Source organism: Nelumbo nucifera, chromosome 5, assembly GCF_055504915.1.
Source record: "Nelumbo nucifera cultivar China Antique chromosome 5, China Antique-T2T, whole genome shotgun sequence".
NCBI lineage: Eukaryota > Viridiplantae > Streptophyta > Magnoliopsida > Proteales > Nelumbonaceae > Nelumbo > Nelumbo nucifera.
This window is the reverse complement of record NC_142653.1, coordinates 77,172,502-77,191,562: the sequence shown is the minus strand read 5'-3', so window position 1 is coordinate 77,191,562 and position 19,061 is coordinate 77,172,502. Positions and strand designations below refer to the sequence as shown.

General features: G+C 39.7%; 1 protein-coding gene across 1 annotated transcript in view; it reads left to right on the top strand.

The window, feature by feature from the left end:
* The window catches only part of LOC104593914 (ATP-dependent Clp protease), a 45,117-nt gene extending 26,071 nt beyond the window's left edge, over window positions 1-19,046 (top strand). Inside the window, exons 8-15 of the mRNA XM_010254007.3 lie at window positions 9,854-9,910; window positions 11,332-11,402; window positions 11,513-11,612; window positions 11,782-11,886; window positions 17,458-17,520; window positions 17,615-17,737; window positions 17,952-18,101; window positions 18,724-19,046. Coding sequence (XP_010252309.1) covers window positions 9,854-9,910; window positions 11,332-11,402; window positions 11,513-11,612; window positions 11,782-11,886; window positions 17,458-17,520; window positions 17,615-17,737; window positions 17,952-18,101; window positions 18,724-18,798 — 744 coding nt within the window. The 3' untranslated portion in view covers window positions 18,799-19,046. The remainder of the gene's footprint in view (window positions 1-9,853; window positions 9,911-11,331; window positions 11,403-11,512; window positions 11,613-11,781; window positions 11,887-17,457; window positions 17,521-17,614; window positions 17,738-17,951; window positions 18,102-18,723) is intronic.
* Window positions 19,047-19,061: the final 15 nt, after the last annotated feature.

Here is a 19,061-nt window from a genome sequence, read left to right as displayed (position 1 = left end):
TTTGGACGAAAGCTCAGATGATGGTACCAACGTGGGTAGTGTAAACGACGAAGGTGGCTATGCCGGAGGTGACATGGATGGGTGGAATATTGCAAGCTTATTTCAGGGTGAAGGTTGTAACCAGACTAATTCATCTCCAAGACTCCAGTGTGCAAGGCACAACAAAAGGGGCAAATCGGGAGAACCTGAAGCAGAGCAAGAACACACCTCCTAGGGGTGATTTAGGGGTAGAGAGGAGAGATCACCAGTGTGACCAAAGGACATAAGTACTTTCCAACCAACTCAGGGATACAAACGTTTACCAACCTCTGGAACAAGAGAGGGAGGCCGAGAATAGTCCTTTTCCAACCTTTCTATCAATCCCAGGTAACAAAGTGAATTCGGTTTGTGCTACTAATGTGTCTCCTGTGTCTTTGGTTCTAGATTCCATCCCGGCGCCATGTACTATAGCCCATGAATATGCAACCAAGCTAGATGGTGGGTTGTCCGAGGTAGTGGAGAAGGGAGTGAAGGACTGTGGGGAGGAGCGCAAAGGGAGGTATAGGAACGAAAAAGTGTGGGAAATCATTGAAAGAGTGTTTAGTGAAGTTGAAGGAATTCTGACTTGGAGGAGGGGTGGGAAGGAAGGAAGAGGGGAGGGGTTAGTGGAGAGGAAGGAAAGGAAGGAGGGTAGAGTGGGAGAGGAATGTGGGGAGAGAATATGGCTGGAGGCAGGTAACAGGAGTGGGGGGATGGTTGGAGAGGAGAGAAGAAGGGTGGGACCAGAGGCGAGGAGGGAAGGGCAGGGGGGCAGAGTTGGAGGGGAAAGTGCAGGAAGGATAGGGGTGGAGGATTTGGTGAAAGAGGACATGATGGCAGAATTTGTGGGGAAGATGGGGTATAAGCTAGAAGATTTGAATGTGCTGAAAGGTCTACAGAAGAGGAAGAAGGAGATAAAAACAAAGAAGAGGAAGCTGAGTGAAGTAAAGAGACTGAAAAGAGATGTAGAAGGGGATAAGAAGTTCGGGGCAACAGGAGATGAAAGAAAAGGGGGAAAGTAGTGGGTAGGTAGAGAGGGGGTCAAGAAAGAAGTGGCAATGAAGATACTTAGTTGGAATGTGTGGGGAATAGGGAGTGCAAGAAAAAGAGCAACAATAAAAGAGGTGATAAGTTGGTATGACCCAGATATTGTTCTGTTATAGGAGTCCAAGAGAATGGAGTTTAATAATAGTTGGGCGAGGAGTGTATGGAAAGCCAAGGGGATTAGCTGGGTGGTTGCTCCTTCGTGGGGTGCTTCGAGGGGATTGTAACAATGTGGAAGAGGGATGCGGTTGAAGGCTTGGAGGAGCTGATTGGGAAGTATTCGGTTTCCATGAAGTTTAAGCAGCAAGAGGATGGTTATGTATGGGTGCTCAAATGTATATGGACCAAATGACTACAGAGAGAGAAAGGAGTTGTGGGAGGAATTGGCTGACGTTAGAGTGTTGTGGGATGGGCCATGGTGTGTGGGTGGGGACTTTAATGTGATTAGATACTCGGAGGAAACCAATAAGATTAATCAGAGGGTGACAAAAAGCATGCGGAAGTTTAACAAGTTTGTGGATGCCTTTGATCTTAAAGAGATTCCTTTAGCCCACAAAACATTTACATGGTCAAATCTCCAATCTAGTCCCATCTGCTCTAAGTTGGATAGATTCCTGTTCTCTTTGGATTGGGAAAAACATTGGGGAAATTTGGCTTCGAGAGCTCTCCCAAGGGTGACCTCGGACCATTGGCCCATAGTGATTTGTAAGGAGGAAAGAAGGAGTGGAGGAGCCGCCCCATTTAGATTTGAAAACATGTGGTACTCCACCCTGGGTTTACCAATAAAGTAAGGGAGTGGTGGTATGACTGTAATCCAATGGTGGATTGGGAGGGGATAAGATTCCATAAGAAACTACAATTTGTGAAAGCAAAGGTCAAGGAGTGGAATCTTTTGGAGTTTGGGAGGGTAGAAGAAAGAAAGAAAGCGCTGATGGACCAACTTGAAAACATTGACTCTAAAGAAAAAAAAGGGAGAGTTTGGAGAGGAAGATAAGGAACTCAAGAGAGGCTTGGGAAGACAGTTAGAGGATTGCCTGCATAAGGAGGAAATAAGCTGGAGGCAAAAATCTCGGTGTAATTGGTTGCAGGAGGGAGATAGAAACACTAGGTATTTTCACTCTTTGGCAGATGGAAGGAGGAGGAACTTTATCTCCAAATTGGTAGTAGGTGGAGTTGAGTTAACACAGTAAGAGGAGTTAGCTGGGGCTTGTGTGGAGCACTTTAAATCCATTCTAAGAAGGCCGGTAAGTAGAAGGGTGTGGGTAGAAGGCTTGGATTGGCTAGATGTAGGGGTGGAGAACAGGAGAAGGTTGGAAAGAAGATTTGATTTGGAAGAGATTAAGGAGGCTGTGTTTTCTATGGATAGAACCGGGTGGGTTAACAATGGATTTTTATCAGGACTGTTGGGATATTTTGAAAGATGATCTTTTGCTGGTGTTTGAGGAGTTTTTCAGGAGAGGAATTATCAATCCGGGTGTGAACTCTACATTTATAGCTCTGATTCCAAAAAAGAAAGATGCCTCCCACCCGAAGGACTTTAGGTCAATTAGCTTGGTTAATAGCATGTACAAGATCATTGCTAAGGTGTTGTCATTGAGGTTGAAGGAGGTTTTGCCAGACATCATCGCACAAAATCAAGGATCTTTTGTGAGTGGAAGACAAATCACTGATCAAATCTTAATTGCTAATGAGAGTGCGGAGAACTTTAAGAAGGCTAAAAAGAAGGGAGTGGTCTGTAAGTTGGACTTGGAAAATGCTTATGACTTGGTGGACTGGGAATTATTGAGGAAAGTTTTGATCAAATTTGGGTTTGGTGGTAGATGGTGCAATTGGATCATGGACTGTGTCGGAATTGTCATTATTCAGTGCTAGTGAATGGGACAGTGGTAGAGTTCTTTCCAGCCAGTAGGGGTATAAGATAAGGAGACCCTCTCTCTCCTTTCTTGTTCATACTAATTGCGGAGGTCATGGGGAAATTGATTCACAGAGCAGACTCGAGGGGTCTCATTAGAGGTTGGAGAGTTGGGAGGACGGAAACCCCCCTCACTCACTTATAGTTTGCTGATGATACGATTCTATTCTGTGAAGGTGGCAATGTGAGCTTTATCAGGAACTTGAAGTTGGTGATACAACTATTTGAGCAAATGTCTAACTTGAAGGTGAACTTTGGGAAAAGTTGTATAGTAGGGGTGAATATGGAGGAGGGAGAGATTAGGGAGAGTGCAGAAGTGTTGGGGTGTGAAGTGTTAGGGTGGCCATTGAATTACTTAAGGTTACCATTAGGTGACAATCCTACGAGGGAGAGCTTTTGGAATCCGATGCTGGAAAGGTTTGAAAAAAGATTGGTCTCTTGGAAAAAGAATTACCTCTCTTGGTGGAAGAGTTACACTGATTAAGGCCACGCTTGCTAATTTACCCATCTACTTCCTGTCTGTGTTCAAAATCCTAGTGAAGGTATCTAATAGGTTGGAGAAGTTGATGAGAGACTTCTTGTGGGAGCTGGGAGAGGAGAAGAGGGATCATAGAGTCAGCTGGGAGGTAGTGTCTAGGAGTAAAATTTGTGGTGGTTTGGGGCTCGGGAATGTTAGGAGAAGGAATATGGCTCTTTTAGGGAAGTGGTTGTGGAGGTTCCCCTTGGAGAAGGAGAAGCTATGGGCTAGAATAGTGGCAAGTATACATGGGCTAGAGCACAATGGTTGGGATGCTGGAATCAAAGCTAGGACCACAAGCTTTTCTCCTTGGAAAGCCATTCACGACCTGCTTCCAGTATTCTCCCCCAATAATAGGTATGATATGAATTCCGGTAACTCCATAAAATTCTAGGAACAAACTTGGGTGGGGAATGCCCCTCTAAAGGATCAGTTTCCTTCTTTGTATGCTCTATTTGATCTTAAAAATGAGCCAGTTTCATCCTTCATTACCCCGTCCTCTTCCAATTCTGGGCTTGGGTGGAATTTGGGTCTCAGAAGGGCCTTGAGGGATTCAGACTTTGCTAATATTTCGAGCCTTCTTGAACTTCTTGATAATAATGTCTTAGACCCCACAAGGGTGGACTCTAGAATTTGGACCCCTACCCCCACTGGCTTCTTTTCTTGTGCTTCATTTTTCAAAGTCCTAAGCCAGTCCACCAGTCCTATAACCCCCCCTTTCCCTGTTGATGAGGTTTGGTGCAGAGCAATCCCTCTTAGGGTTGGTAGTTTTTGTTGGGAAGCCTATCTGGAAAGATTCAACACTGGTGATCTACTCCAAAAGAAGCGACCCAATACTTGCTTGTCACCCCATTGGTGTGTTCTATGTAAAGCGGATGGGGAGACTGGTTTTCACTTATTTGCAAGGTCAATTTGGGAATGGGCTTTTCCCTCTTTGGGTGTAGATGGAACCCTCCATCAGATCTGCAGGGCCTTTTTTCCCCTTCTGTCTTTAGGTGGCATAGGAAAAGGGGAAGGACTATGTGGAGAGGTTTGAGGGCTGCAATATGTTAGACAATATGGGAAGAAAGAAACTTCAGGATATTCTCAGCGGTTGAGAGAGGGGTGGAAGAACTAAAGGCTATCATTTATTTTAGGGCTGTACAGTGGCTGAAATCTTTGCAACTATTCACAGGTTACACAGTGGATGGCATGTTGAGGAAGTGGGGTGAAATAGCAAAGTGCACACAGACCAAGTCAGTAATGAGTGTGTCTTGGACATCTCCACCTGCTGGGTTCATGAAATTAAATTTTGATGGGAGTAGTAGGGGGAACCCGGGACAATCAGGGATTGGGGGTGTCTTTAGGGATGAGAATGGGGTCATTTTTGCCTTGTTCTCAGGCCCAATTGGAGTGGGTGACTCCCTTAGAGCTGAGATCTTTGTAGTTATGGAAGGAGTCCAGAAAGCCAAGGAGATGAACATCAGAAAACTCTTAATTGAAGGGGATTTGGAGGTGGTGATAGGGTGGCTGAAGGCAGACAACAATGGTTTATGGAGGTACAGTAATCAGAGGTGGAAATTTGAGTGGCTGGTGCGGGAGATAGAAGTTAAAATGTGCTGGGTCAAAAGATCAGCCAATTCTCTAGCTGATGGTTTAGCTAAACAAGGGGCAGAAAGGGATTCAATGTTTTGGGCTAAGTTGTAATTTTTTGTCTCTACCTATTCTTTTGTTTTCTTGATTGTACTTGGAAGATAAGTGTATTTGTCTTCCTTATGTAATCTCTTTGGTGAATTAATGAAATTGTTATTGTTAAAAAAAAAAAAAGATCCTGCCAGGTTAGAACATTGGAGAAGTGCAGTGAAGGGGGAACAAGTAGAAGAACCAGCAGGGGACACCAACCAAATTGTCCAAAACGAGGTCATCCACCAACCCTATTTTAGACTCTCTTAACCCTCTCCTCAACCCCAAATCCCAAGAATTTTCATTTCCATAAACAAAGGAGATTACTCTTCCTTTGTTTAGGGAGATGGCATAAATTGATGGTAATCTATCTTTAAGAGAGGTATCCCTGAACCAGACATCTTCCTAGAACATATACTTTATTCCCTACACAAGCATCAAATCTGATATATGGAAGGAAAGGTGACAAGATGTTGTGTATTGCTTTCTAAGGAGAAGACTATGACACCCCATAGTTGAGACCAGCATCCCAACCATTGTCTGCCAAGCCATGGATACTTACAATCACTTTATGCCACAGTTTATCTTGTCCCAAAGGTAATCTTCATAACCACTTTCCTAACAATGCTAGGTTCCTTAGTCTGATATTTCCTATACCTAGGCCCCCATCATCCCTACGTCTAGCAACTATCTCCCATTTCACCAATTACCTTTCTTTGTGTCCCTAGGCTCCCATAGGAACTCCATTATTTTGTTTGACCACTCTAGCAAGGATTCTGAAGGTATATAAGAAATAGACTAGAAAGTTAGTCAAGGTTGACTTGATCAAGGTTACCCCTAAGGAGATGTAATTTCTCTTCCACCTTGCAAGCCTCTTTGAGAATCTTTCCAGAACTAGGTACCATAAGCTTTCAAAGTCCCCCCCCCCCCCCCCCCCCCCCCCCCCCCGAGTAAAGTAACAACCAGTCCCCTATCTCACAACCCAACAACCTAGCAAGGTTTTCCATCTCTTCTCCCTCTTTATTAACTCTTGATACACAACTCTTACCCCGGTTTATTTCGGGATTAGAGATCCTTGAAAAATGGGTTACCACCCTCTCCAAATTGATCATTTCCTCCCTCTCCCCTTCACAAAAAACGACAAGGTCATCTACAAGCCGTAAATGTGTAACCACCACACCTTCCCTCCCAACTCTCCAACCCTTAATGAGATTATTAGCATCGGCCTTTGATGTCAAATCACTTAGGATATCAACTACTAAGGTGAAGAGGAAACGGGAAAGAGGATCTCCTTGTTGGAAGCCCCTTCTAGTAGGAAAAAAATCCCTAACTACTCCATTAACCAAGATAGAGTAGTGAAAAGAGGATATGCAACCCTTTATCCATTTATACCATCTCACTCCAGAACCCCTTTGTTTTAAGATTTCTAGTAAGAACTCCCAGTCCACAAAGTCATAGGCTTTTTCCAAATCCAACTTACATACCAAGCCTTCTTCCTTTTTCTTCTTGTAATCTACACACTCATTAGCAATAAGGATTTGATCAATTATTTGTACATGCTTCCCACTAGGCTTATGGTCCTAAAATCAATCCTTGGTTGGATTGCACCCTCCTTAGGAATTAAAGCAATAAACGTCACCTTAGCTCCCAAGTTAAATTTACCCCTCTCAAAAAATTCAGCACCAACAATCTCCCAACAATCTAGATAAAAAGCTGTCATTAAGCCATCTGAACTTGGAGCTTTGGACCTCTCCATTGAGAAAATGGCTTCCTTTACCTCCCAGACTTCAAAGTTTATCTTCAAAGCATCCATTAACTCCCTAGGTCCGCTCCTCCAAACAAAGTCTTCTAAGCTCTCTCTCACTGTACCCGTGCCATAATAAATGGCTTTGAAGTGGTCCGGCTAGTGCTATATCCTCTTCCTTGGTTAAAACTTGTCCATTCCATTCTAACTGGGAAACAATATTTCTCCTTTTTCTACCATTTGCTACCAAGTGGAAGAAACTTGTGTTGTCGTCACCTTCATTTATCCATCTACACCTGGATTTCTGTCTCCAGTTAATTTCCTCTTTTCTCAAGTTTTCTTTCTTCCACCCCTAGACCTCTTTCTCCTTCCAGCCCATCTAACTCCCCTATCCTGTGTGCAATCCAATCTTATCTTTCCTCTACTCTGCCAAAAACCTCCTTTTTCCAACTTTTGATCCTAGCCTTCAGCCTTTGTAGCTTCATCTAGAATCTATATCCCTTCCATGTAAACTCCACTTGATCCTCTTCCCACCACTCTTTCACTTTGACTGTGAATTCAAGATGCAGTAACCCCATGTTCTTAGGATAGTCTCATCTGGCATGTTTCTTGCAACAGATGGGTGCCTCTTGAAAGTTTGAGTAGGTAAAATTTGCTTGTAACAACAGCGGCTCTCTAAGTTCATTAGAATTCATAAACTGAGTGAATTTTCTCATGCTTGAGGTAATCCTGTGGCTAGGGTTGTTTGTTTCATGTAAGAATCTTATCACATTAAAATTTCCTTCCAAGCACCAAGGACCCTGCCAATGACCTGTAATTGCTGTTAATTCCTCCCACAAACCCTCTCTCTCCCTATAAGAACTAAGAAGTAGGCTTGTACACATTAGTTAGAATCCAGATGAACCCATCTTCTTGGGCAACCTATCTTTTTTTCTTTTTTGTTGGATCAATAACAAAGGATTTCATTAATCAATAAAAAGAGTAAAAAGAGTACAAAGGGAGGAGATAACCTCTCTTATCTCCCCCAAACAAGAAAAAATAGAAAGATTGCAATTGAGCCCAAAACAAATTCCTCCTATTCACCCCTTGCTTTTCTAGCTCATCAGCAAGGGAGTTAGCACATCTCCTAACCCAAACCATCTTAACTTCCATGTCTTTTATCAGCCATTGGAATTTCTTCTTCTCATCATTGTACATCCACAAACCATTTTTATCTCCTTTCAGCCATTCTACCACCAGCTTGGAGTCTCCTTCGATGATCAACTTCCTTGACTATAAGTCCTTAGCTCTCTGAACACCTTCTATAGCCGCCAGAATCTCAGATCTAAGAGAATTACCCTCTTCAATTGAGCCTGAAAACATAGCAATTATAATCCCATTCTCATCCCTAAAAGCACCTCCAATACCTAAAGGCCCTTGGTTGCCAATACTACTCCCATCAAAATTCATTTTGTAAAAACCACTTGGGGGAGGGGACCAAACTGGAGCTGAAACCTCCTGGGCCAGGGCTGAAAAGGCAATTTCTTTCCACTTTCTTGACAGATCATCTAGAGAGTAAAATATTTAATCCAATGGAAGACCCTGAGGCAAACACCTCCTGAATAGTTTCCTTGTTCCTCTCCTTTCTTGAAAATAATTTGGAATTCCTTTCTTCCCATATAGTCCATATAACAGCAGCCCTTACACAACACCACATTATTCTTCCCCTTTTCTTTGGCAGCCTGAAGAAAGGAGCAAATAGAATTTTCACATCTCATGGTAGGGCCCACCTGCTTCCAAACAAAGAAGAAAACCATTCCAATAAACCTTTAACAAAAGAGCAAGAGATCAATAAATGATAGCAATTCTCACCATCAACCTTACAAAGACAACACCAGTAAGGAGACGAACAGCTCTTTGGTATTCTTTCCAAGTAGGCTTCCCAGCAAAAACAACCAACCCGTGATGGACACATCAGTATTCCATACTCATGGGGCCTATATGGGGCCCACGAGTGACTTAATCATATCCATGAGTTTCCTATCTGAGACATTATAATCAGTTCATTTGGCGTCATAATGTGGTCATTCCTCCATCACCTTACCTCTTTTCCAGGAAAAGACAGATAAAGATAATAAAAGCAAACGAGAAATAGAGGGAGAGAGAGTCAGAGGAGACAAGAATAAAAACCAGTCCACCATTAGCCTTGCTAATGCTAAAACCAGCAGAAGAGAATCTCTTTGGTACTACAAGGCAAGAGTAAAATCCAGCAGACCAGATGGGTCAAGAGATACACAGTACATGCATAACAATTGATACACTAATCCCAGTACTTCTAAACCAAACCTCCTAAATCACTTATCCCAACCCATCTCACCAGTATCCCTGCTAATGCTAAAAACCCATTAGAGTAACCATTTGGACTAATTTGTGTATGTTTTTGGTAGAGTATCCTTGAACAAAGACATTCCAGGTTGTAGGTCACTTATCCTAACCCATCTTACCAGTATCCCTGCTAATGCTAAAAACCCATTAGAGTAACTATTTGGACGAATTTGTGTATATTTTTGGTAGAGTATCCTTGAACAAAGACATTCCAGGTTGTAAGTCACACAATTTCATTTGTTATTGCTCTTTTTTTCTTGCCTTACCTATTTCAACAAATGAACTTAGTGAGCTTAACCAAGTCCAGAATACACACTTTGATAATATTTATGGTTTTACAGGAAGTGTAGTATCTATTTTTTTAGTAAGCTTATTTTCTAATCCTTCACATTTTTGTCATCTTATGCTGCTGCAGTCACTTTGCTAATTTAATTCTTTCTACATGCCTTTTCATTTTGACAAATCTAATTGCTCTTTAGACTATAGTCCCATGTGGTATGTGTTTTCCTTTCAAAATGCGGAAAATAAGTTTTGAAACCATCAAATGATCACTGTTGGTTGTCTAAATGCGGAGCTTTTTCTTCTTGTCTAGATAGTGAATGTTCCTGAGAAGGGCGCTAGGAAGCATCCTCGTGGTGACAACATTCAGGTATACTAGATTTAAAATATGCTTCCTTAGTTTTCTAAGCATATAGTTCATTATTTAAATTTAAATATTTCCATCTAATGGTGTATACAGATGAATGAAATAGTGACTCTTATAACTAAGCTTCCCAATCTAGATATTGTTCATTATATATTGTAATGATATTTCTTGGTGCATTTGCAACTGGGTGCTATGATTGATCCCATTTATGTCAAGCCATTCACCATCATTGCTCTTATTCATCTGAAGGAGGAAATCCCTTTTTTGACATCCATTTGGTAAAGTATTACTAAATTTGGAATGAGAAAGTTGAGACAAGTTCCATTGCCTCTGAGACTTACCCATATTTTAAGAGAGGTTGTGATTTTGATTATGAGAAGGGGGATCTAGGGAACTATATGTAGTAGTAGATGATCTTGCAAAATTGGGGCCCTATTTGGATTCTTTGTGTAGTGATCAGACCAGCCTGTGTAATCCTTGAGAAACTTTTATTGTTTTTGTTCTGCTGTACATCATCTCATGTACTCTATCTTTTAATGCAATAGAAGTTATCTTTCTATACAGAATCTCATTGTACAAAGGTCTGTAAATAGTTTTTCTTTAGTGAATATAATACTTTACCTTAAGGCCATTACCCAATGTTGATCCCAGCTATCAGGGTCTTGGGAGGGTAGACTTGGTTCGGTCCTAACCTTTGGCATTTATGCACAAAGTGGCCGCCTCAAACTCTGATCCGTGTTCCTAGACTTGCCAGCCTGAGATTCCATTATACCAGTTAATGGCCCTTCAGTGAATATAATACTTTACCTTACCTTTTCATTCATAGTTCTTATCTTACCTACAGAGTTCCTAGAAAAGAGAATAGCATAGACTTCAGAGTATCACCCAACACATGTCAATGTAGCATATCAGTTAATTGTTCAATTATCCATCCTCACAATCAGAGGTGATTTCTCTTAGTTTTCATATTGGCATGTATTGCAAGTCTGTGCATTGTATATAGGTGTGCAACTGTTAATAGCTTCATTTTCTAATCCTGGCTTCTAGTTTCAAGTTTATATGCCTTTTGGATGTCTTAGCATTTTATATTGAGAAAACATAAGTAGTTCCTTAAATTGAGTTTGACTTAGGCTATGTGGTCATTCACTAACCTACCTGATTCTCAGTGATGATTCCTTTTCTTTGTTCAATTACAGAAGATTTTTATAAAGAAGATATTGTGTGGAAAAGAAAGATGAGGTGTATAGTAGACTAGAGCTTCAGTTTAATTGTTTTGGTAGTTTCACTTTCACTTGATCCATAAAATTGTGGGAAATTGAAAGATTGAGCATTTTTTTTTTCTCTTTGATGCTTTTAAATTCATCATTTGCACCCTAGCTATTAGTAAGTGAAATTCATTTCTAATATAATTTGAGAATTGGCAGATAGATACAAAAGATATCCTTTTCATATGCGGTGGAGCCTTTGTCGATTTAGAAAAGACTATTTCAGAAAGGTACTGCTGCTTGTCATTTTGCTTGTTGGCAGTATTCCTTAGCTTTTTTATTGTGGTTGTTTAGAATGCAGCTTCAAGGAAGTTTAAAATGTTTCAATTGCTTTTACCAGACGACAAGATTCTTCTATTGGCTTTGGAGCACCAGTTCGTGCAAATATGAGAACAGGTGGACTAACTAATGCTGCAGTGACATCATCCTTACTGGAATCGGTGAGAACCAAGATTGTTTGAGGCCAAAGGGACAGGATCTGTTAAATTATAATATTGTAAATAAACATATTAAGTTTCTTAGGTAGTGTTCCTTGAATGTTAAATAATAGCTATTACAGAATTTTCTTTCTAACTGTGCAAATTCTAACCTGATTTTTTGCATTTGCAGGTTGAAAGTGCAGATCTTATTGCATATGGCCTCATACCAGAATTTATTGGCCGCTTTCCAATTCTAGTTAGTTTGTCAGCTCTAAATGAAGGCCAACTTGTTCAGGTGATTCCCTTTTCTTTTCCTGTAAATGTGTGTACATGTCAACGTTCATTGGATGTTTGGGTAGAGGCTAGGCATGGCCAGATGTAATATCAAAAGTTTCGTTAAGTTAGTGAGCTCAGGCTGTGGGTGTTCTGAGTATTGAATCAAACATTAATATAAGAAAAAAAGGAAGAATAAGAAAAGAGGACTCATATATAAAAGTTTAACTTAATCTTAGATTCAACTGATCTGTGCATCTCATATTATTGTCAATGAAACATTAGATTTCAAATACAAAACAACTTTCTGAAAACTGTTTATACTTACAATGCATATGTGTAAGTTGTTAGATTCACCTTTTTAATATGTTATGAATCCTGATTCATGATATTCATTACTGACCTTCTCCGGTTATAAAAGAACAACAATTGATTTTTTTTCTTCTGATGGGTAGTAATATGATTTTATTGATATTAGAAAAAAGAAATGGTTTTTATACAAAGAGAAGATTTCCCTAGCTGGAGTGCAATTTCAGTGGGTTGGGTCGGGTTGAGGGTTGACCCAGGCCCAACTCTATGACTTGAACCTTGGGCTTGGGCCTGGTCCAACCTGCGGTCAAGCTCACATTTACCAACCCAGGCCCAACCTGAGCTTAACCCAACACAGATTGGGCCCGGCAAGCTTGGTTGGGCCTGGGCAGGTTGATTAGGTTTGAAAGGACTTTTTAACATGTTTTGTACGTTCACCTTTTATTATGTTTTATAGCTCAATTTAAGAGTATAGTTGATTGAAAATATACAACAATGCCATGCCATTGATAAATGCATATATACAATATTTTATACATATATACATATATAATTAGAAAAAGATGTTTTATATAAATAAAATGCATCATATGTGCATAATTATACATGCTTGTGCATGGATGTGAGATTAGACCAGTCATATACATCTTGTAAATAATTATGCTCTAGGGTTTATATGATGGCATAAAAAGCAAAGGTGAGGTGAAAGACATTAGTAGAGTCTTCTCCTTTGATAAAATGACTTAGTTCACTCAAACTCTCAATTTACAATTGTTGAATCTCAGAATTGCCTCTTTCAGAATGTGAAAAGGGAAATGAAAAAAAAAGAGAAAATCTCCACAAGGAAATTCTAAATTTTTCTGTCAGATTGGGCAATCAATATTTACTTTGCTTTGGAACTGGAGACAAGGTGTTAGAAAAAAGGTGTGAGAAAATAGCAGAAAAGAGAAAAGAAGAAGAAGATGGCGGCAGATAGGGTTTAGAGAGAAAACTGTCAAATGAATTCTCTCTTCCCTAAGCCCTTTTCATTAAACATAATTTACAACTTTTGGTATTTACAGAGAGGCCCTTAATTGGGCGATTAACTTAATTAAGCATAGCATAAAAAAGGCCCATTAGTTAGAAGGCCCATTAATAACATAAACAAATAAAAGCAGCCTATGGGCCATTCGACCCATTCTCTCTACAATCTGAATTGTGGTTGCTGCAATTTTCCCAAAATAAAATTATTTAAGAAACAATATTAAAGAAAAGAGAAATTCTTGGGATCCCATAATGACTTAAGCAAATTGAATTCAGAAAGTGGATAAGTGGATTATGGATAACTGATTCTACATATCAATTTATGTCCTATGCATATGCATTGAGGAGGTCTGAGGTCAGATCTACTGTTAAATTTGATGATTCTATATTATGCTTCTTGGGATTAGTATTCCTCTCCTAACTAGAAGCACTTGTTGGAGTGATAGAAGTAAGATTGGATTTATGTGGAGCATTGACTGTTTCAACAGCTTTGGCCCTGGATCTTGTATAATATGATGTCTTGCTAGTCGTGCTATTTCTAATAAACTTGTCAATATAACAGGCAACCGACTTGTAATGGACATTTTTTTTTATAAATAACAGAAAGCATTTCATTAATCATAAGCAAACACCAAGCTGTTAAAAACAATGGGGCAGTGGGCCAAGAAAGATAACAGCTTCCAACAACAGAAGCCTCATAATAATGAAAAGAGGAAAAATAATTATTACAAATTACAGCCCAATCCTGGCCAACCCCATTCAAGAGCAAGGTTTAAAATGTCGATGTCAGTGGAAAGGTCCATCATCCAAATACAAGAAACATGTCAGAAATGTCGGAAATATCGTACGCAAGTATTGTAAAAATTATAGACATGGCAGAAACATTGTAAAATATACAAAATATAGAATGATATTTTATGAAATGATAAAAGAAACATAGGCACACCTTTTTAAATTATTATCCTGTTTCAAATCATTAAACAAAGCTAAGAAACTAAGGTTATAGACAAAAAGAATACATTCTGAAGTTGCCCTGTAAACCTTAAGATTTAGAACTTCATGATAGAATGAGTTAAAGAAACTAAGGTTATAGACAAAAAGAATACATTCTGAAGTTGCCCTGTAAACCTTAACTCGTAGAAAATGTAAATGGTTGTAATAGATCAACCAAATAATCTATTACATGAACAAAAAACCAATATTTAACTTCATGTTTGAAATGAATATTGAGCTAGCCCAAGTGGTAATCATGTAAGTTAGGTAGACAATAACATTGTTAGTTCACGCACCTACAATATTGTCCCCAACTTATGTTATAATACTATCTCTTGGACTCCACATAGTATTGGTAGTGTTCACTGGTGAATATATTGACTGTAGAAAAATTTCATGTTGCTACCCATTCAAGTGGAAATGGAAATATGTCGTAGAAACTATTTCTTGTACTCCACATAGTGCTGATAGTGTTTATTGGGGAAATGTTAATTTCAGTAAAATTTCGTGTTGCTACCCATGGAAATGGAAGTATGTCGTGGAAATATTAGGGAAATTAGGGACATTTTAAAGTTCAAGAGAGTCTCTTCCAACCTCAGCTCTTGCCAAATAGTCTTCCAACATATTAGCATTCCTAGGAACCCAATTGAATGGGTTGCTCAAATTGGTACCTAGAGAGCGAGCTAATCTCACCATAAGCTTGAATTGCCATGGAATCTGATTCTGAGATCTCATCCAGCCTATAATTGTTTGGCAGTCATCTTCCACTTCCACATTCATTAGACCCTACATCATTGCTGTTTTAAACCTTGAATTAGGGCCATCCAGAAACCAGTTTGATCCAAATAACTGACAATTATATTGCCCTGGTGGTCCGTAACAACTCCCATTCTAGACATCCCCAGATTACCCAAACAGCACCCATCAAACACCCCCCTGCCGGGACCATTGCATTACTCTGCTCTCAATATCATAAGATTTACTCCATGAAATTCTTCACAAAACAGTGCCCAATGCACAGCTCCTATCATTGTGAGGTCAATCAATTGCAATTCCTCAACCTGGCTGTGTTTTTCTTCAAATATCCTAGTATTTCACTCCACAGGGTCCCCATAAGACTGCTCCATGCACACATTGCCACAAAAGTTTTTGCCTCCGAGTCTGATTTGAACATTTGGAGTAGGCCCATTCCTCCTCGGGTTGGTAGTTTTTGCTGGGAAACTTTCTTGGAAAAAATTAACACAAATGACCTACTTCAGAAGAAGAGAGGGAAGACTATGTGGAGAAGCATTAGGGCTGCAGTGTGTTGGTCTCGATGGGAAGAAAGAAACTCACGAATATTTTCAGATAAGGAAAGAACCATTGAAAACTTATTAGATCTAATTCTGTTAAGGGTGGCACATTGGTTGAAAACTATGGAATTGTTCTCAGATTATTCTGTGGCTGATTTGGTAAGAACTTGGAAGGAGATAGCTTTCTCTTCCCTCTGTAAGAGGACCTGTAGTCCTTCGTGGTCCCCCCTCCTTCTGGGTTCATAAAACTGAATTTCGATGGTAGCTGTTTAAGGAACCCAGGGCCTTCTAGGATTGGGGGTATGTTCAGGAATGAGGAGGGGGCTATCATTGCTATGTTCTCAAGCCCAATTGGGAAAGGAGACTCTCTTAGGTCTGAGATTCTTGCAGCCCTGGAAGGTATCCAAAGAGCAAGGGAGTTGAACATCAGATGTCTGGTCTTTGAAGGTGAGTCGGAGGTGGTTAAAGGAGGGAGACAGCAGTTTGTGGAGTTATAATGAGAAGAATAAATTCAAATGGCTGAGTAGGGATATTGCGGTTCATTACAACTGGGTGAAGAGGACTGCTAATTCTTTTGCTAATGGGTTAGCAAAGCAAGGGGTGAATAGGGAATTGATTTTTTGGGCTAATTTTTTTACTTTTTTCCATTGTATTCTTTTGGTGTGGAGTTAAGTCTTTTTACCTCCTCTTTGTACCTTAAGCTTCACATAGTTTCATATCTTTAATAAAGTTTCTTGTTATTGATAAAAAAAAAAAAAATCTACCATTTCATGAGGCGCCATCCATTCTCTTCCAACCAATGGAAAAAAATGATGCCACACCTGAAACACATAGAGCAATTCAAAAATGAGATGGTGTTTCCCCCATTCTTCAGGCAAAAGACACATACTTGAGTAACAACAGACCAATTCTTCCACTTCCATTGGAGTGTTTCATATGTATTTATGATTTGGGCTAGATGACAGCTGTTTAGAGGGAAAAGGTGGGCCACATTTAAAAGGAGTAATGTTTGGAAAAATGATGCTCAAGTAAAACTTCCATTGACAGTTGAAACCCACACCCTCTCATCCATACCTGAAGGGATCAAATTAACATCTTGGAGTATATTAACCAAGGGAATCAGCTTGTTTGTTTCGAAGTCTCTCAAAGGTCTCCTCAAACCTGAAACCCAAACCAGCCCTGTCCCATCAAGGCTAACCATTTTAGCAATGGGTTTGTTCTTGGCATTGGCTAAGTTGTAAATTGTAGGGAAAGATTGGTAAAAAGGAGAACTTCCCCACCAAATATCCCAAAATTTCACTCCTTGTCCAGATATTGCATTGTATCTTATGTGTTGCAACTTGCAAGAAGGTAGGAAGTAAAGTCAAACTTGCTTTTCACGGGCTTCTTGCATTGGCATTTCTGGCCAGTCCCTAATCCCACCCATTAGGCTGCACCCAATAATCCCTTTCTTTAGTGAATCTCCAAAGCCATTTATTTACCCAGCAGAGCCTTGTTTTTGTCTTGTTTACCATACCTATTCCTAACCAACAAGCTTCTTTAGATTTGCACACCTCTGATCACTTAAAGAGATTACTTTTGATACTACCTGGGTCCCACAGAAAATCCCTAATTAACTTCTCATCATCTCAATTTTCTGTATAAGGTGGATTTGATTAGGTAGCTCCTCTCCCTAAATATATAGTTATTTTTTCCATGTAGCTAACCCTTTGATAAATATATCACCCACTCCCAAAAAGACACATCCCTAGGATTTCCTCCCAAGGGTAATCGTAAATACTTGATAGGCCAGTCTCGAATTTCACACCCCAAGATAGCTGCACAATCCTCCACCTCAGACCTCTCCATCTGGATACCCACCAAACTACATTTGTCTGAATTCACTCTCTCCACTGCATTTGGATTGTTGATGATGATTTTCTTCTAATCTTTGTGGGAAACTAACAGAATTTTTATGTTGTGATTTTCTAAAATAGGTCCTGAAGGAGCCCAAAAATGCTCTCGGTAAACAGTACAAAAAAATGTTTAGCATGAACAATGTAAGTGTTCTTTTTTATTCCTTTTTCATTATCTTTACATCTTCTAGCTGTTGAAATGATCTATGTATAGTTTGTGACTCATAGTTCATTTCAGGTGAAGCTACATTTTACAGACAACGCACTAAGACTGATTGCAAAGAAAGCTATGGCTAAAAGTACTGGAGCACGAGGTTTGAGAGCCATATTGGAAAGCATTCTTACTGAAGCCATGTATGAGGTGTGTCTGGACCTCCACTCTTATTCAACTTCTATACACAGACACCATGTTTAACATGTGGGTTATATCCATGAGGTTGAAGTCCCGCCGCCATTTTTAGTTTAAATTATTTGCTGAGTATTCTGACAGAAAGCATGATAGACAGGCAAATTGTGTTTGATGCCATAACCTTCCCTAATTTAATCATCTTGTTGCACCCATCACCCATCCTCAGATTCCAGATGTCAAGACAGGAAATGATAGAGTTGATGCTGTTGTGATTGATGAGGAGGCAGTTGGATCAGTGGATGCACCAGGGCTTGGAGCAAAAATTCTTAGAGGAGATGGTGCTTTGGAGCGATACCTTTCTGAAACAAAGTCAGAGGTATGTTTTCTTGGATGTTCTCTTATGCCCCTTCATTCAGGTACCGTCTTCCCCTACTGTGCTCCTATGATACCCAGATACCTGTGCAAAGTGTGCTGTATCATGTCAGATGCTTCAATTTTCAGTGTAAATTCTGCATCTGGTACCGTGTCCTTGCTCTATCTGGGTAACGTAGCCGACTTGCCCCTAAGTTAAAGTTGGAACTTGTTTGTAATTAACCACTTTCCTTACTGATGACCCTGTATCCATAGTCTATATATCATTTCTGGGTGGATACTAATTGCAAAATAATTTATCAAAAAAAATATGATGGATAAAATGGTTATAGACTTTTGGTTAGTTGATTATTACAAATTGTGATCTCTTTTATTTATCAAGTCCTCTGCATGAGAGCTGAGAGGACAGTAACCGTTATATAAGTTAAAAAATTAGTTATCTCTTTAACACTCACTTGGAGAGGTCTCGAAACTGCTCAAGGCTTTATTCCTGCTTGATGAGAAGCTCCTTTTTTCTAGTTTACTTTTTTTTTTCTCTTTAGTTGATTTTTGTTGGCAAGTCACCTAGGTTCTGTTGGCAATCAACTAATCTTGGATTTGACTGATCTATGCTTCTCTGTTTGAAGGGGAACGGTGAGGTAGCTGAGGGGGAGATAGAGGGAGAATCAGAGGTATCATCATCAAGAGCCATGAGCATGTAGGTTTCTACCAACGAAGTTTTTAACTTGTAAAATGTCTCTGATATATTTATCAATTGAAATTGATGTAATCAACTATTGTAAAGCAGCAAAGCTTCTTTTCCCATAGGGCTTGGGAGGTGTAAAAGGAAGATTGTAAAATTGCTAATTTAAGCATAGTTTCTTGTACAAAACATTTTTAATTTTGGGGAAGGCTAATTTACACAACATATTTGCTCCTTCAATTCAATAAGTGATCTTTCCCTTTGGAATTTCTAGCACTAGCA